Below are 17,686 nucleotides of genomic sequence, written 5' to 3'. Positions count from 1 at the left end.
GAAACACTTTTTTCCCCAAAAAGGAATATCATTTTAATGAATGAAACACTCATAAAGATAACGATTTTCATTATTATAATCAGGCCAGGTGAACGTGTATGGGACCATTCCGAGCTAGGGGAGGAAAATGTATTCTTTCTTCCGATTCACACCCTTTTCCATCCAACCACCAACACCTTTTTCCCAATGTTCACCAAATTGCCCTAGGAGGGAGACGCGCCGTACTCCGGAGTGTTTTGCTTTGATCAAAACCAGTCGAATTGTTTTTAGTTATTCACTTTTCATTAACTCGTTGCCTTTTAACTTTAGTGTTTGTGATTCTGCTTAAAGATGGCCCAAAAAAAAGAAGGATAAAACGGAAAAGGACGTTTGGGGATGTGTGTTGTGCGACGGAAAAATGGTGCTCATAAATATATACAAACATTGAACGTGAAAGAAACGGGAAGCTCAGGACGATTGCCAAAGGTTTGGTTCCGACACCTGCCACAAAGCATGTACAGTCGTTTGGGCGTACATGTTTCGTTTGTTTGTTTATGCTATTGAATTGTTTCGATACGATTTTTCGGGAAGGAAAATAACAACGCACGTACCCGTTTACAAGCGTTGGCCGTTCGTTCAGTTACGTTCGCTACCGCCAAACCATAGAGCGGTTCTTTTCCTTTTTCTTCTATTAAATTAATTTAGAGTATAAATGAATCCAGCATAAACCGCAGAACAACTTTCGGGCAGATGAGCAGATCTCGATGGCAGTTGTTGTTGATGGTACAGAATGGGAAAATGGGTTGTGGAAGAAGATTACACTCGTTAGAGGCATATATTAGGCATAAAATATCTTCCACCATTCCACATGCCTTGTGAGTATGTTCGAAGAATAGTCTCATTCGAACGGTTGTCCTCTGAAAAACAAATTTTGTTGTTACGCTCTACAAAGCTTAACTTTGCTTTTGGGACATTTCTTCAATTGCGTTACATTGGGAGATAAAATTGTATTAACGAGAGGTGCTTTTGATTGTAACCAGGATAAAAGTACGAAGAATGCTTATCCTTATGCAATTAACCTGAATTTTTCGATTATTTGCGAATCGTGGTAAAAATTATTTTAATTCTTTTGCAAGTTGACTAAGACTTTTAAGGCGTTTAAAAATTTTTGAAAAACATTTTGAATGTCACATGTGATATAAATTTTGTCTGCTCTTAAAATGTTTTCACGAAAACTGGAATAATTTAAATCTGTCATTGCATATTAAAAAGATTCATCCACAACGTTGCCTCGAAATTCGATTACGACTTATTTCTACCGCGATTGCCACCAGTGTATCATAATTATGCCTAGGCCTTTACAGAACCGCACACATCCAACAAAAGGACACCCCAGACACAGCCGGAACGGATGTCGACGCGACGCGCGTAACAGGTGGAAGGTGGATTGACGGATGCGATCTGACAGTGACATGTTTATTCTCCTCCCGACCAAAGGACTTGTGTTTTTTTTGGTCTCTCTCTCTCGCTTCTTTATACGCAAGGGTGACAGCATTAGATGCCGGTGTGGCGGCTTGTAGGTTCCACTAATAGCCATCAATCGGTTTCCGGTTGGTGGTGACTTCCATCTTCACAACAGCAAAGCATCACTCAGAACGTGATTCTGAGCCGGGACGGATAGAGTACGACAGATAAAGATGATTTGCTTTACGACGAGTGTTATTGCAGTGTAAGGAGAAATTAGGACTTTATGCGTATATGCGTGCGTTGGGTGGGTGTGAGCAACCTAAGCGCCTAAGGCTTATGTCATCGGCAATAAGTTTCCCTAACCTACGTTTGTCCCAGCTACGATTGTCAGTCAAATGAGGGGGTGGGAAACCGTGATGGTGGGTTTTCCCGTGGTGGCCGTATCAAACGACGAACCAAGTGTCACGCAAACAGGCTCGTTAGATATGCACAGTGATTGATAAAAGATGGAAGTAGTATATAAATTCAAGGTCATTTTTAAAATTAGTCACACCATTTTTTAATTCCAATGATATTTGTTAATTTTTTTTCAAATCTTGGTTTTGAAAATTTTGAAAGTTAGTATTAACGTAACGGATTATTTTTCCGTGATCGTTAGTACAGCTCAAACATTCACTAGAAATCTACTACAAAACATATTTCAGTCTGGATTTGATTTTGAAGCGATTTTGTGAACAACTGTAGAATATTGGAGCAGCAAAGTACTCATGCAGACTAACACACACATGCATTCAGTGGATAATGGTGTAGATTAACCGAGATCCATTGATTCCGCAACCTGTCCCAGTGCGTTCTCCCGTTTACCCTCGATAGCAAAAGATGTCCTTGCTGTCAGCGTCACTAACAGCGATACTGTCTACTGCCTCTTCTCCCTCACACAACTACATCCCACACCGTAGCCAGACAACGGCTCAAATCACATCGGTACCGGTCCCAACAGGACGAAAACCGCGTACCAGTCAAATCATCAAACGAACGAAACTCTGCCAGTGTACGGCAAGCCCCTTCTGGCGATACCCGACTGTCCATCGTGGAGAATGAATTTGATGTTGATATAAATTAAATAGGGTTGAAGAGAAGCAGTTCCGTTTTCCTGTGCGTGACATCTGAATCACATTTCAATCAATGTGGCGACGGTTGAAGCATTCGATGTCGTTACGAAACCGTATATACACTGAAATACTGATAGAAGCGTACCTTGGTGGAAATCATCTGTGACAAGATTTTCAGCTTGGAGAATTTTGATGTCTGACGGTTTAGATGTATCTGCGAAAGAAAGAGATAGAGAGATAAAGAGCGTTAGAAAGTGTAATGAAGTAATACAAATTAATGTGATTTATAATACTGACGTTTAATTAGCCATTTTGTATGAATTAGCTTCTTTAAAAATTCAGACTTTAGTTGAAATATAAGCAAAACTTAGCGACATTACTTGTTGTTTACGTATTTTTATAAAGAAGTTAATAAATAAATAAAAGATGGAATCATTTTAAATTTTGACATAAAAAATTGATCTTATAGTACATGGAAAATAGTACGTTTAGAAAATAATTCAAGTGAAAAAGACATTTTAAACATCAATTTCAGACCCAAGCGCAGGCGAGTAGAATTTTCCGTTAGGATTTGGGATTTAAAAAAAAAGGCTGCTAGTAACATATTTGTAGTAATATCACTCACTAATATTCATGAACTAGTATATGTTTTTGTATGTACCCGTTGATGCCCTTACGGTAACGTAACCGGGACATTCTTTTGTAATTTCGTGTTCGTTGTTTATGGTGCATCATAAATTAACTCACGGTTGGCGGTAACATACACATCTGGGCCCGGGCTGGTATAATGTCTTCCAGCATTCAAAACGACAATCCAAAAAGCGCAATTTTGCCGCATTCGTATGCGGGGCCCTAGTTATTTGCTCATTTGGATTTTCTGTACAGGTGTGACGCGACGCGGGCAGTTTACCGCCGGTGGTGACAATCCGTTACGTAGCGGCACACATGTCGATTGGAGTGTGCTCGGTCTGTGTGAATGGCGTGCTTTGCGTTTGCTTCTGTATCAATCGGTTCGAGAACCCTTCAAAAACTCCACTGGCCAGTTGCCAGCAGCGTGTGACAAGACATGTGCTGGTTAATTATCATAAAAACACATGAAAACGACACTTCATTCCATCTCGTTAATTATCAGAAGTCTCGTTTTCGATGACAAATTGTGATAACGCGGCCGTTTCGTGACACGACCGGATCAGGTCGCTGCTGAACCGGGGGGCGGTAGGAAGGAGCGGGTCGGTCGGTGCGGATGCGGTGACTCATTTTCCGAGCTGCCACAACATAAACCGGACAGCGCGTTTCATATCAAAGTGCATAAATAAAATGAGAAAAATGGAAAACCGTGTTCGATCGGAAAACAATTGGAAAAATAATAAAAATGCATCGGTCGTAAAGATTCGGGCCGGTGGTCAGACCAATGAATATGGATGGAATGGTGGTAGGAAAAGCACTTGGCGGTAGCATCAGTGAATACATACACATGTTCCTGAATGAACAAAAAAAAACACACACACACTCCAACAAAAACAAAGTGCAATGCATGAAATTGGCATGGCCATGGTTACCATGCACCAGGATATATCAACCTGATTTCGCGCGGAACACATGGCTTCTCGTCGGTACGGCTCATTAAAGTCGCCAAATCAATTAGATAAATAATCTACATATCATTAATTAAATTTCATGCCGTCTGAATCGGATTCCTACGAGTGTAATTGAAACATCAATTTAACGTGTATAATTTATAGCACTTTGATATGCTGGTGGCAATCAAAACATGATATTGTGCCTCGAGGAAAATGCACATTCTGCTGCACGGTGCAGCGCGGTTGCATTGTAATGAAGCTTTCAGCTCAATTTTGTATAATGAGAAGCATGTACGAAAACGTGTTATTTTTTACCTACTGTTTTAATTTGACCTCATTTTAATTTGATTTATTTTGATTAACTTCATTGCAGTAGTGGAGAAGAATGATTCAATTATAAGTCAACTGGGGGAATTTTTTTTCAATTTTTTTAACTTTTCTAGGTATTCTGAGAATATAAGAACAATTGATATTTTTTGGAAATCAATCGAAGCAGTTCATTGCTTAAACGTAGTAGACCACTTCCAGTGAGGTATGGAATATATTGACACGGGGAATAAGTGGAATTAATTGAATAGAATGAGTAAAGTAACGGAGGATGTGTCGCTGAAGGATGGCTTTTTAGACGATGAAGATTTTGCGGTGATTTTCGGGTTCGATGACCAAGAAGCTTGGAATCGATTACGTTCCTTTCCGAACACAACGCAGGTATTCCTAAGGTACGTAGAATGTGTGAACTCGAATATATTCCGAATGATTGACTTGGCTTTTTTATTACTATAGTGCGCAATTGCAAGTCGATCTTGGAATTTTGCTAGGAAAAAACATCACCGAGGAGCATCCGTGGAAAGAAATTAAGAAAGAGACTTTCCAAAAATACCTAAACTCTGGTGTGCAAACAGAGCCCAAGATTCAAGAATTGCTTAAACTCCTTGCACCAGGATCATCGATACTGATTGAATATCTACCGGAACAGTCAGTACAGGATGATGATGCGTTTTTGGTTTATTTGGATGTGGTTGAAATTAATGAAGCAAGTGAAATCATCAGCAAGTTGGAGCTGCTCGAACGGTTAAAGCAAAGATTATTTACCGAAAAACGATCTCGTCAGAAATGGAGTACTGGAGGTGCTGAGCTGGAAATAGAAAAGTTGAGAAGAATACCATGCGAACCAAATGTAGAAACACAAGCGCAGAGTGTCCTGCCGATTCGGAGGATCGACCAAACAGTGGCCGTGAGAGGTGTGGCGGATGTACGCGATGGTTATGTGGAGCTGTTGCCGTTTAAGTGGAAACCGATCAATTTCCCGCGGCGAATATCGGATCGCGGCATCCAAGTGCGACCCCCGGCCCGCAGTCGCTTTCAACAGACGGAACCGGAGTTCCCGTCACATGCAGCAACACAGTATCTGCTCGATGTCGCCGATAGTAAGATTGATCCATCGTTGATTTCGACGACATGGTTGCTAAATGCTGCGACGTCCCTGTCTCAGGAAGTACAGTTCAACTTGATTGAGCTGTACCGCAACGAGTACAATTGCATTTCACAAAAGCTTGTACCGGCTTATCGAACTCCACAAATCGACGAGGTGCTATCGTTTATGAACCGTGCGCTGTGTGTCGGCCGAAGCGTTTGCTCGATGGATTGGCATCCGGAGCTGTCGGGTATCTTTGTAGCGTCGTATACCTTTGAGACGTTGTCAAAACACGCTAACAAGCAGCACAATCAATCAGCACAGCCCTTCGGAGACGCTCTCAATCGGATGACGTTTAAAAAATGTACTGTACTGCTGTGGAGCTTCGAAGACAGCTTGGAACCATTGCTGGAGCTTAAGACAATTCGTGAAGTGACGGCTGTCTCGTTTTGTCCGTACGACGGTGAGCTACTTGTTGGGGGTCTTTCGAACGGACAGGTGGTTCTGTGGGATTTGAAAGGTGAACTAGAGCGCGTAGAACAAGCCAAACAGGCGGTCCTTGGGTCGAGCGAATACCGCAAACAAATTCGCGAACTGATGGAATATCCAGCTGTGGAGTCTATTGATCGTGAGGTAAATCCTGCAGCTGTGAGTGCTCTGGAGCACTCGTCGAAAGGTGCCATTACCGGTGTGAAATGGTTACCGCGTAATTATTTCTGCACGACTACCGGACATCTGAAGCCGCATGCCGAAAACCTTCACCGTTTCATGGTGACCACTTCGCTCGATGGCAGTGTGTGCTTTTGGGATCTTGACTTTACGATGCCTGCACTGCACAAACTGATAGCTGCATCTAAAGCAGCACAGCTCGGTGACAAAACGATGTACCAGCGTGTAAACAATCTTTTCTTTCCAACGTTCAGACTCATTTCGGAGATACCCATTATAGCCACGGTCATCGACGAAGCAATCTACCTCTCAATGCCTCTGGAGAGCAGTACGGTACTCACGAAGCGCGTAAAGCATCAGCAAGAAGCAGTTCCAACGAATTGCACAATGCATATCAAGCTTGGATCATTTATGGGCCAGTTGATTGAAGTCTCGTGGGAAGGATATGACTTCGAGCAAGGAGCGTTAGTGAACGATGAGCTGGTAAAGGTATTGCGCGTCTTCAGTCCTATTCATGATGGTCCAATATTGGCACTGGAACGGAATCATATTTGTCGCAATGTTTTTCTTTCGATTGGTGGAAATGTGCTTGCCATTTGGAGCGAGGAGGAAAACAGTTCACCCGTGTTTTGGCGAAAGAAAAGCATGAAGGTTACTGCGTGCCGTTGGAGCCTTGATCGCGTGTCAGTTTTCTTCATAGGATTAAGCAATGGAGACTTTGAAATATGGGACATGAGCTGTGAGTATATAGGAGATTTTTTTAGAACTTATTTATAAATTGTGTTTACTTTCTAGTAAAAACGTTCCGAGCGACGGTGTGCTTGAATCTGGGCTCCGAGGCATTGACGACCATCTCTCAGCATAGTTTGGCAAGTGCTCGAAATTGTTTGGCCGTTGCTGATCACAATGCAAATATTAGAATTTTTAAAATTGCTGCTACATTTGTAAAACCAAAACCGGATGAGGAAGAAACATTTCGCACTATGATCGAGCACGAACTTGCCCGGAAATCTAAGCAAGCTGGTTGGGTCAAAGGGTATTACGAACGAAATGCAGTTGTAATTCAAGATCAAATTCAAGCAGAAATTGATGCGAAAGAAAAGAAACAACAGGAAGCGGAACAAGCGAAATCGAACGCCGCGAACACGACGGATGTGGTAAAGCATTCGAAAATGCAAGAGATTGACAAACGCATGCCCTTGAGTGAACGTTTAGAACAAAAGTATCAGGCCAAACACTTCCAAACGCTGCTGCGAAAGTTAATGGCAAGGCGAAACGTTAGTCCGGAGCGGATGGCTCGACAGATGCGTCCGGAAGTCGAGCGCCGAAAGTTCAATGCAGAAAAGCGTGAAGCAATCGCAACGAACATTTCGCTGGCAAAGAGTGACTTTACAAGTGTGCACAAATTGCTACGTCCCGCTGAGAAATCGGTTCCCATCGCGGATGAAACAGATCGGGTCGAGAAAATCAGCAAGTACCGCAGTGATATTGCCGACTATCGTCGAATTGAGACGGAAGCGCTAGAAGTGTTACGGGCACATTATCTGCCCGAGATGGACAGTTTTGTGGAGGTGTTGATGAAAAGCAAGGAACGCCGTGACAAGGTGTGCATCAATGTCGGTACGAACATGCAACATTTGGTGAGCTATGAAAACAAACGCAGTCTTCGGCGGTTGGGAGTTGCTCCAAGGACACTGTTGGAAGATTTGAAACCAATTTCTGAAAAGGAAGATGGTGAAGAAATGCTAGAAGATGACGCAAATGAAGAACCGTGAGGGAAATCATAATGCAAAATAATAGATAACATTAAATGTTCATAAATATAAATAATTGTGAATAGTTAGATAATCCTAATGACTTTGAAGACTCTTGACATTATTTGTCCCTGAAAATCATTTTAAAGAAAAATATGCTCTTAAAACTTTCAATAATTTTACAGAATCATTTATATATTTTTATATATAATAACTCTTCTTTAAAATTTCTTTTAAAAGCATGAAGCATAGAAAAAGTTTGTTTTTTGAGTTACATTTAAGGTTACAAAACAATTTGGTCGGTTGGTTTGTTACAATTTCGAAACTTTACAGCATCCAATGGACTGGGTACACTGTTCCGAGAATAAACCGAGAAGCGTGAGAATATAAATGTAAATAATTTTTGATGAATGATGCTCAGTTGCATACCGACATGGTCACATCAAATTAGGTGAGAAGAAAAAAAAAATACACCACAAATATCATGATTTGTGGGATTTCGTAGCGAATGTTTTCGGCACCGTCCCAGACACATGGTGAAGTATGAAGCCGTGTCCATCACGTTTTGGGGGGTGAAATAATACATGTTTGACATGTATTTTGGTCCGTGTTTTGGGCAGTGAAAGATTCGAAGCGTTTAAACTGTGACAGCGATATACACCACGAAGAAAGTAGCGAATTCTTAGTGCTAGCAGATGAGCAGTAGCAAGTCGATATTTTTGGTGGTTTGGTTTGTGTATTCAAATTTTTTCACTGGGGGATTGGGGTGTGATTTTTTAATGTATCACAAATGAGTGTGATTCATCCGGAGGGATGATTCTTGATGATGGACATGGTCATGGCTGGCGTATAAAATTGTTTACTAGACTTATTTTTAATTCGTAGTGAAAATAGGCGAAGCCAAAAGACCTAACGTTCGTTGATTATACTAAATGCTTAGGAATAAAAAATACATCACCAATCACATAGAAAGAAATGTGAAACAATATTTCGTATCTTTTCAATTGTATTCAATAAAGTCTTTGCTCTATGAGGAACGAGAAGGTTTAGTTAAGGTTTTATCCACGACCTTCGGTTTAACACACTGCACCCTTATACATGACACTGTAGGACGATTTTGTAGGAAGTTAGAATTTGTTTTACTCAAAAAAAAAAAATAAATAGGTAGGTAGCTAGGTACCTAGGTAGGTATTCTAAAATTGGGTTAAATATGTTGGAAAAACGATTATCCACTTGGATTCTTTTGAATCTCAGTAGTCCTATGGAATGATTCCCACATCGCTTCAGTTTCTGTTGAACACCAGAGCTGACAGTACTGTTGAGAAAACTTAAAGAAACAGAAGGGCTTAGAGAATGTCGAGCAGTACAAACAGTTTGGTCACTAAAGCGGCCGTTCGAAATGAGCGTCGCAATAAACAGCGTAACAAGAATTTTCATCACCGCTATTTGGCGCTTTGTCGGTCGAAAAATTTCCATCCCTTGCCGGAGATTGTTAAACCGAAGCAGAAGGATCAAGTTTTTCTCGACGTGTATTGCGACCGATTCAAGGGTTCCGATTGGCAGCTGATCGTGGATGCTTTACGGGAGGATAATTCCGTAAACCATCTGGCTTTGCGATTGCGAAAGACGTACATGGAAGGTATGGGTCAGTTAGATACTTTGTAGCGCATTTAACATTATACTCGTTGTGTTATACTCGCGGACAGGTACGGATGGTTTGGTACCGCAGAGTTTGATGGAAGGACACGGTACGGAGAAGAGCGTTTTTATGGACAAACGTACGTTCAAGCAGCTGGTGGACACGCTGGCGATTTTCCTCCGCACCAACAAAGTGGTGGAGTATTTCGCAATTGAAGGTTTTCCAATGGCAGGTGTTCGTTTATATGCGCTCATAACGGTAAGCGTAGCAGGGCAACAGTGCGAGTGCATTTGGTAAATAAATCGCGATTAACTTCACTCCCGCAGGGCCTGGTGGACAACACTTCACTGACCGAGCTGAACCTGGCCCGTTGTTCCCTCGGAGATGAAGGATGCAGAGCGTTGTGCGCGGAGATAAGGTTTGTTCCAAACTTGCTGGTGCTGAACCTGACCGCTTGCCAGTTGACGGTTAAGGGCTGTCAGGCGCTGGCGGAGCTGATCAAGTTTCAGAAAATGCAACGTTACACTACGAGCTGGGAGCAATCGTTGCGTTACGGTGACATTAAGGAGGATAAGCTAATGGGCTTGCGATACCTGTACCTGAGCCATAACCCTGCCATCGGTGACTATGGTTTGCTCGAGCTAACGGATGTCTTAAAGGACGATGCCTGGATACGGCAGATTCACGTCTGCAACTGTGGATTGACCGATGCCGGGGCACAGTTCTTGATCGAATGCTTGCATTTGAACAATGCTATCGAAAAGTTCGACATACGGGAGAACAAACAAATTTCCAACGAGGCCTGCCATGAGATTCTCGTAAAGCTGGGCGTGAAGGTTGAGGATGATGAATCCGAATCGCCGACACACAAAAAGATCCCAAAAACTTTGGCTGGCTTTAGGTGAGTTTTACTTAAAGTGATTGATGTGGAGGAGTAAATTATGTATTGTATTTTGCAGAGAACATTGCGAGTACTTAGGAATGCAATTAAATACGGAGCGAAATCGGAACAGTCAGCTGGTGTCTAAGTTGGAGCAAATGCACCAACAAAACGGAGACTATGCTGAAACTATAAATGAGTTGCAGCACGAAATGAATGTTCTGATTAAATCGTATGTCTATTATCTATTATTATTCGCCTTGCTGCCGTGAAACACTAAGCTAGTTTTATTTTCAGACGGAATGAATTATTAGAAAAATTGAGAAAAATTGAAAAGAAAACATCGAAACAAGCGAAAACAACCTACCAACCGCGTAAGTCGCAAAGTGACGCATTTGCCTCAGTTAACCAAGGATTGCCGTCAAGTGAAGCGGTCATGGCAATTGCATCAAAGTCTGAAACAGTTGTACATCCAGAAAACGAACTCCGCTATCCTAGCGTGTCGTCCACTAATCGAATTATTGAGCGATCTATTGGTGATGGTGGTGGCGATGGTGTAGAGAAGGAAGATGATCATTTTTCCGATAAATTTTAAAGTTTTTTTTATCGCGATTTACAAACAATTGTCAAAATTTTAGTTGATGTATATTTTAGAAAAAATATATTTTCTACTTAACTAGCGCTATATCGACGAATTTATCGTGCCTAATTGCTACTTCCCGAACCATCCGCATAATGACTTTCAAACAGCTTATCAAAACAAATGGAGCATCCATTTGCAGTTCTTTCTCGTTCAGCTTTGCCGCAAACAAGATCAGAAAAAGGCATGAGTGTTGTTGATGTTTATCCTAATCGCTTTAACGTTTGTTTGTTGCCAGCAAAAGCAGAAGCAACAGGAGCTCTAACTCACTCGCTTTTATTGTACACAGATGACTTGAACGCAGATTGTGCAGTAAGTACCTTGCATACACAAACAGATTGACGATGATACATGATGCGTCGTGCGTGTCCCCGCCATCATCATCACCGTGTCTGCTGCGTACTTGTGCTCGAACGCAGTCACAGTCGTCTGTCGGTGGTTGCCTCTTTATCGTTGAGCTGATTCATCCGTTTTTTTGCTGCTCCTGCTGCTGCTGCTGCTGCTGCATGCATTTGGAAGTCTATGCTCACCTCGGAAATCTCCACTATCATACTGTCAGTCACTCGTGTCTATGGTATGGGGTGGATTTTTTGCCTATCTGGGGCCTCACTCTTCAGTTTTTTCTGCTTCTCCTTCATTTGTTTCGCAGGTACGTGAAGCAAACGTTTCCGAAGCCTGGGCCTTCCTAGTCTTCTGGTTGCTTTGGATTGGGTGGGCCTGAGTAGCTTTATGCTGTGCATCATCCACTCAGTGTGTTATGCAAACGCCAGGACCTGCAACACGTCGCTAATTTTTCGATGTGCTAGTGCTTCCTACACCCGGATCGTGGCTAGGCCTAACGGCTGATGCATAGTTGCATGCGTCGAGCCAAACCAGAACCGAACGACCACAAGCATTCGTCACGGCGCATTGCGTCTCTCTGTCGACGCGGTTTCGTCGAAATCTGGCCGCTTGCATCGTTCGTCAGGGGCGCTATTTATGACGAACCGGATAGGGTGTGAAATGTGTGCGAAAATCGGGACCGAAACGTTTAAGCGAAAGGATGCGTTTTTCGAGCACCGTCCAGCGTCAGGATGTCTGTTTGTTTTTCCGCGTCAACATGACACCTGAGTGTTTGGGTTCGAGCACGTCCTGATTGTTTGGCGGGAGGGACTGGAGTGCTGGAACGCTTCTGCTGCCCGTACTTTGAGGGGGTTACGTTTGTCTTTTGGGTGGTCTCTGGCACACGATGTGGTTCGATTCGTCAAGGCTGCAACGGCCAGCTGCAAGGTGCAGTAGTGTGGCACACTACTGGCGGCCACGGTGACTGGTGGCTTACGCAAACATGCTGCTAACCTGGGAGATGATTTTGCTTGCCTATCAAATGACCGCACATGACGCTGTTGCACGTTTCTGTCGGATGGGTGGTAGCACTGGTTTGTGGGACGTGGTAAGCATAGCAAGATAATCGTTCGCATAAAGCACAAAAGTAATACAAGCTCTGATCTTTCGCAAGAGGAAATGTGAAAATAATGAACCATGGTACAACAGTGACGAGCGCTTTAAAGCTGCACCGGAACATGCAAGAGGACAGAAACATTTCTTTTTAATTGATTATTTGATCGGCTTCTTAGGAATTTGTTGAAGTTTGTACTATTTTCCTTTATTTACTAGATGCCAAAGCAAACAAATCAAACCAAATTAAACTCTAAATATTTTTTTTAAGGAAATCAACAGTAAAAAAAGAAAATTAAACATAACAAGGTGTACATCTTTTAACAACTTTTTAATCTCTGAAGTACTGTTATGTGTTATGTTCCAGGTTGGTTCTGTTTTGTGGTTACACCGACTTGCCCGATGCAATGTCTGTGGTCATTTTTGCTGACAGGATATAAAGCACAAGAGTTTACCTCATGTAGGTAAAATATCTGCTAAACCTAAACCCAAACCCCCATTTAGCAGGATGGGTCAGGGATGGTATGTTTGCGTTGGTCACCAGGGTTGTGTAAAAATCAACAAATCATTTTGAGTTATGCCACGCTTGATATGGTTCTCGGCTCCGGGTACGCATGCACGAGCCGGCATACGAGCTGTATCAATGCCACAGGGAAAGTGAACTCCGGAACAGGCTGACACAACGCAGCTGAAGAGCTCTATAGGATTCCACAAGAATGTGGCTGACACGGGTGGGGATGGAAGAAATAGCCACGCGTGGCACGAAAATTCTAGCGTGCAATTGAAGGATTGAGTGACTTAACCGCAGACAGTGCGATAGATTTGTGTCGTACGTTGGGTTTCCCCCGTTTTTTTTTGGTGAGAGATGGTTTGCCCAAGGATGAGAGTGGCAGCATCCATCATTCGCGACAATGCCTGCATCCATCAGTATACCGATGGTCACTTCATTGTGTGATTTGGTGTTTTTGTTTCTTTGGGGAACGGAGCAAACGGAACACCATTTACAGAACCACGAACGTCAAAGGACATCTGCGTACCGTGCCGTGATCCATTTTGGGGAACGTGAAAATATCAAACAAATGAATGATGGATTATTCATTACATGCTATGAATATGTGGTTCCACCCTGCACAGACCATCTGGTTGATAAAGTGTCCGGATGTAACATGAAGTTTCGGTGAGATGGTTTAAATTTACAATGATGACACGTTTAGCCATTATTTTGTGCATGAATGCATGAGAACACAAAAACATGCATGTTTTGGGATGCATTTTATTTCCTTACATTTTAGTATGTTTTGTTATGCTTGGTTTAAGCGACACTCTGAGTGAAACATTTTCCAACAATTATGAAATTATGTAAATTTTATTATTATTTTCTGGTAAATAATAAAAAAATATGGCATCTACCAATCACAATTATATCAATTTTGGTTTTACTCGCCCATCGAAATGTTCCATTTAAATTAATTTTCTACAAACAACACCAACATTGGCCACCTGTTTTACAAACGGTAGGGTTTCGCAAACATGACCGAGAATCCAATTTATTTTGATCTCGTCAATTTTCATTGATCGTTAAACTGATTCATGTTGTCTCTAAAAAATAAAAACCAATGAAAAAAAAGCACACACACACACACATACCAGGCCTGATATCCGCGTCAGAACAGAGCGCATATTTTGATTATCGTTTTTTGTTTTGTTCGTTTTATAATTTTGTTTTTGTTTTCCATTCCCGACTTTTCCACATCATGGCTTGGTGCTTCACTATCGGTTCCGCTATCGGTTCCGGTAGTTTATTCATTTAAAACAACGTAACCGTGAACGGAACGCATCAGGTGCATAGGTTAATTGAGTCTATCACATTCCATCAATAACGGCAAACAAAGCGTGGCTTGGGCTTGGACGCTTCCAAGCCCGTCTGCTGGAAAAGAGGCACACCAATATGTACCACCTACCGCGGTTAGTGGATAAACAAACGATTGCTTCAGCTTAAAGCATACCTTACATTGGGTAACCTTTTTTGTCACCATATCGGTGGGAAACCTTCCACTTTTTGCTTTTAGCACCAAAAAAAAAAAATTCGCCCCAAAAAAGGCACAGCACCGAAAAGAAAAAAGCTAACGAAAATTTGTCGAAATTTTGTCAAAACGAAGGAAAGCTGAAGGTTCATAATTCTGACACCGTCACAATGCACAAGTGTAGGCAGTGGCAGCTGAGAAAAGTAGCACAATTTCATGATGGCCATCAATGTCGGTTGTTGTCAACGTTTGCCTCACTATTAAGCTACCGTCCCCCAGGTGTGTTTCGAGGGAAGGTTGGTAAAGTTACGAAACGGGAAAAAGAGGCAGTACTGAAAATCATAAACGAGTAAACGATTGGTAACGTGACACCGATCAGTTGTAGTATGATTTGCAAGGTGTCATCGTTCACTGCTACTGAGTGAAAGGTGTTAGTAGTCAGACTTGGTACAGGTGATTGCTTGTTGTTGGATGACATTGTGAATATTGAGGCAGGCACGTTTAGAACGTCACATGAATACAACAAATGGTGGGAGAAAAAATAGAGTAAAAAATCAATAGGAAAAATGGCTAAAAATAGTTAAAAATCAGTTTTTTTACCTACTTTAAACACAAATTTACATTATAAACCATTTAAATGATTTTTTTAAACATTTTCTTTCATTTAACTTGTTATCGGTGAGAATAGAAAATTTAAATGTGAGTTGTTGGGAATAATTGGTTCGTTAATGTAGAACTTAGAGGACCAAATTGTACTTAAATAATCTTTCAAAATTTAAAAGTTTCCGTTTTATCGTCCTTTTGATGGGGTGTGTGAAAGAATTAGAGACTGACAAGGAAAGAGACGTATTAAATCAAAGAGAAACAGAGAGAGAGAGAGAAAAAAAAAAGAACGAAGGAGGAAAAAATGGACAAATCGAAAGAGAATAATAAAAATCCTGAAATTTTGATAAACTCAAAAAAAGATAATATATAATTGTAATAAACAAATAAAAAAATTTAACTAAAAAAATTAAATCTAATTTAAGGTTAAGGTTTTTATTTATCCGTTGCTTTATTTTTATCACTGTTTTACTAATCTTTAAATTGAATTTGGAATTTTAATTCAAAACCAAATCGTTTTTTAATTTAATTTTACAAATGAACCTCAACAATTACATTGCATGTTGTTGCTTTTTAAAAAACAAATTCGTTGTAACAATTTTTTGTTTATCCACGAAATATATTAATCTCCAACTGCGCGGGTTGACGTTGCGCAAAACATGTGTTAATTTGAATATTTTTGATTTCAAGATTAATTTGATTTATGTATTATTTTTATCTGGCGCATTAAAATGATATTGATTAAATGTCCGCGTTGAAATTTTCGGTGAATCCGTAATTGCTGCTGTCACACACTGTTGTATGCGCTGTATGTTCGTAAACCGTGCTGCCGCAACCCGATGGGTACGTGTGGCTTCCCTTGTGTTCCCGAACCGCCTCCCCCCAATAAACAGTGTCTCCTTCTTGCATCCCGGTTTTGTTCGATGATGGCAGTATTTGGCTGTCACGGTTGTCCCTCCCGGCGGGCCTTTCTTTGCACACTTCGGAAGGCAACCCGGGGCACCCAGGCGGCTTCAACGTGTCTGCGCGGGTGTATGCAATTTCAAACGACAGGTGTACCCAACAATCATGGGTGCCATTTCGCCTCCGGGAAACAAGGTGGTAGGCATTCGAGGGGAAGGTTCCCCGATAGAATCGTGAGAGCTGTGATTGAATGTGTACATTAAAAATTTTAATTCATTGTCCCGGTGATCCCTGGTCCGGCTGCCAGGGATCCAAATTGGTAAGAACGATCACGACCGGAGCGGTTGGGCGCATGGGCTATAATTTAAAATGGTAGCTTATCAGCTTTTATGCAATTCATACAGCAACGGGGCCGAGGTAGCTGGTGCCGCGTTTCGATCGATTTCGGGGTGGCTTTTTTGACAATATATTTTACGCTACGATGCATACTGATCGGTGAGCGTACAGATTCATTATAAAGTTGAAATGCATGTACGGGGTTTTCCGTTCACTCTCGTTCCCACAACGAGCAGCTTTCGGTTTGTTTGTAGTTTGCGAACGACAATGAAAAAAAAAAGGGTTTTGGGCAGCAGTAACGTGTGGAAGATTACGCCGGTACACGTACAGTAAAGCGCATTTTGCCCGGAAGCCTTGTCCGAAACTGATGGCCCAATGAACTGTCGATCGCTATTTGATACGTTGAATTATGGGCGGTTGGATGCGTAAAATCATTCCCCAACGAATCATTAATTGTGATACAGATTCTGTTCCGTTTCGCATTATGGTTGTGTGCCGCGAACGTGGAACTTGCCCAGGTCAAAATGTCACGTTTTAATGTGCGATAATTTATTTTTGCAGGCTGCAGCCTAGACAATCGATTAGGAAGTGTTAATGCAGTACACAACTAGTTTATGTGGGTTTTTTTATTAATATGATTTGTGTAATTGTTCCATCGATATTTGCTTTTTGTTTTGTAAAAAGTATTTAATGTTTAATTCATACTTGAGTATTACAAAAAAGAAGTTTCATGTGTGTTTTTAAGAGTACTTGCAAAAAACAAGCAAGCACAAGCCAAGAATCGAAATCCGTAGGTTTTAGGGACACGCTGGTGCCACCATTAATCTTGTCCAAGAAAGCGTGAAGTCATCAACGTAGTGAGAAAGTAAATCTACCCATCCCAAGTCATCGCCCCGAAGTGTGGCCTGACCGGCAGGGTTTGGAAGGGCGAGTCGCATGGTGAAGAGCCAAGATATATTGGTACATGGTTAGCAATATTGAAGAGACCCGGGCCACAGTGACGATGCTGTCACTGGTGCTGAGATGCATTCCAGGATTGACAAATTGTGATTTACACCGTTGATCCCGAGGCCGCGTCATGCTCGGAAATATCGGGGACAGTCACCCACACCTAAATCCCCGGATGTACTTGTACGGTGTGTGTGTATGTGTATGTGTGTCGATGTTGGGCATACGTACCACCCTCGGTCCCAGCCAGATACTCTTTACCAGAGTCCGAACGGTGATAAATACACCATCGCACTATACTTTT

General features: G+C 41.8%; 3 protein-coding genes across 5 annotated transcripts in view; 2 read left to right on the top strand and 1 right to left on the bottom strand.

Annotated features, from left to right (window-relative positions):
- The window catches only part of LOC125760617 (uncharacterized), a 140,313-nt gene that overhangs the window by 28,501 nt on the left and 94,126 nt on the right, over positions 1 to 17,686 (bottom strand). For all 3 annotated transcript variants that reach the window (XM_049420910.1, XM_049420909.1, XM_049420911.1), the window contains one exon: positions 2,704 to 2,772. In XM_049420910.1, coding sequence (XP_049276867.1) covers positions 2,704 to 2,772 — 69 coding nt within the window. The remainder of the gene's footprint in view (positions 1 to 2,703; positions 2,773 to 17,686) is intronic.
- Positions 4,102 to 8,018, top strand: LOC125760597 (dynein axonemal intermediate chain 3-like). Its single transcript, XM_049420872.1, has 2 exons — positions 4,102 to 6,960; positions 7,017 to 8,018. Exons 1-2 carry the CDS (start codon positions 5,739 to 5,741, stop codon positions 7,994 to 7,996), a joined length of 2,202 nt encoding a protein of 733 aa, XP_049276829.1. The 5' UTR covers positions 4,102 to 5,738; the 3' UTR covers positions 7,997 to 8,018.
- Positions 9,233 to 11,179, top strand: LOC125760602 (protein Cep78 homolog). Its single transcript, XM_049420881.1, has 5 exons — positions 9,233 to 9,614; positions 9,682 to 9,872; positions 9,941 to 10,515; positions 10,574 to 10,726; positions 10,792 to 11,179. The coding sequence occupies exons 1-5, from the start codon at positions 9,329 to 9,331 to the stop codon at positions 11,087 to 11,089; spliced, it is 1,503 nt and encodes a 500-aa protein (XP_049276838.1). The 5' UTR covers positions 9,233 to 9,328; the 3' UTR covers positions 11,090 to 11,179.

This window comes from Anopheles funestus, chromosome 2RL, assembly GCF_943734845.2.
Source record: "Anopheles funestus chromosome 2RL, idAnoFuneDA-416_04, whole genome shotgun sequence".
In the NCBI taxonomy this organism is placed as follows: Eukaryota; Metazoa; Arthropoda; class Insecta; order Diptera; family Culicidae; genus Anopheles; species Anopheles funestus.
Note: the sequence above shows the minus strand (reverse complement) of the source record. Positions and strands in the feature narration are given on the sequence as shown.

Coding starts and splice junctions, on each gene's coding strand:
- LOC125760597 (XM_049420872.1), top strand. CDS start 5,739: ATGAACCGTGCGCTGTGTGTCGGCCGAAGCGTTTGCTCGATGGATTGG. Junction 6,961..7,016: donor TGAAATATGGGACATGAGCT/GTGAGTATATAG, acceptor TTTACTTTCTAG/TAAAAACGTTCCGAGCGACG.
- LOC125760602 (XM_049420881.1), top strand. CDS start 9,329: ATGTCGAGCAGTACAAACAGTTTGGTCACTAAAGCGGCCGTTCGAAAT. Junction 9,873..9,940: donor GTTTATATGCGCTCATAACG/GTAAGCGTAGCA, acceptor TCACTCCCGCAG/GGCCTGGTGGACAACACTTC. Junction 10,516..10,573: donor AAAACTTTGGCTGGCTTTAG/GTGAGTTTTACT, acceptor TGTATTTTGCAG/AGAACATTGCGAGTACTTAG.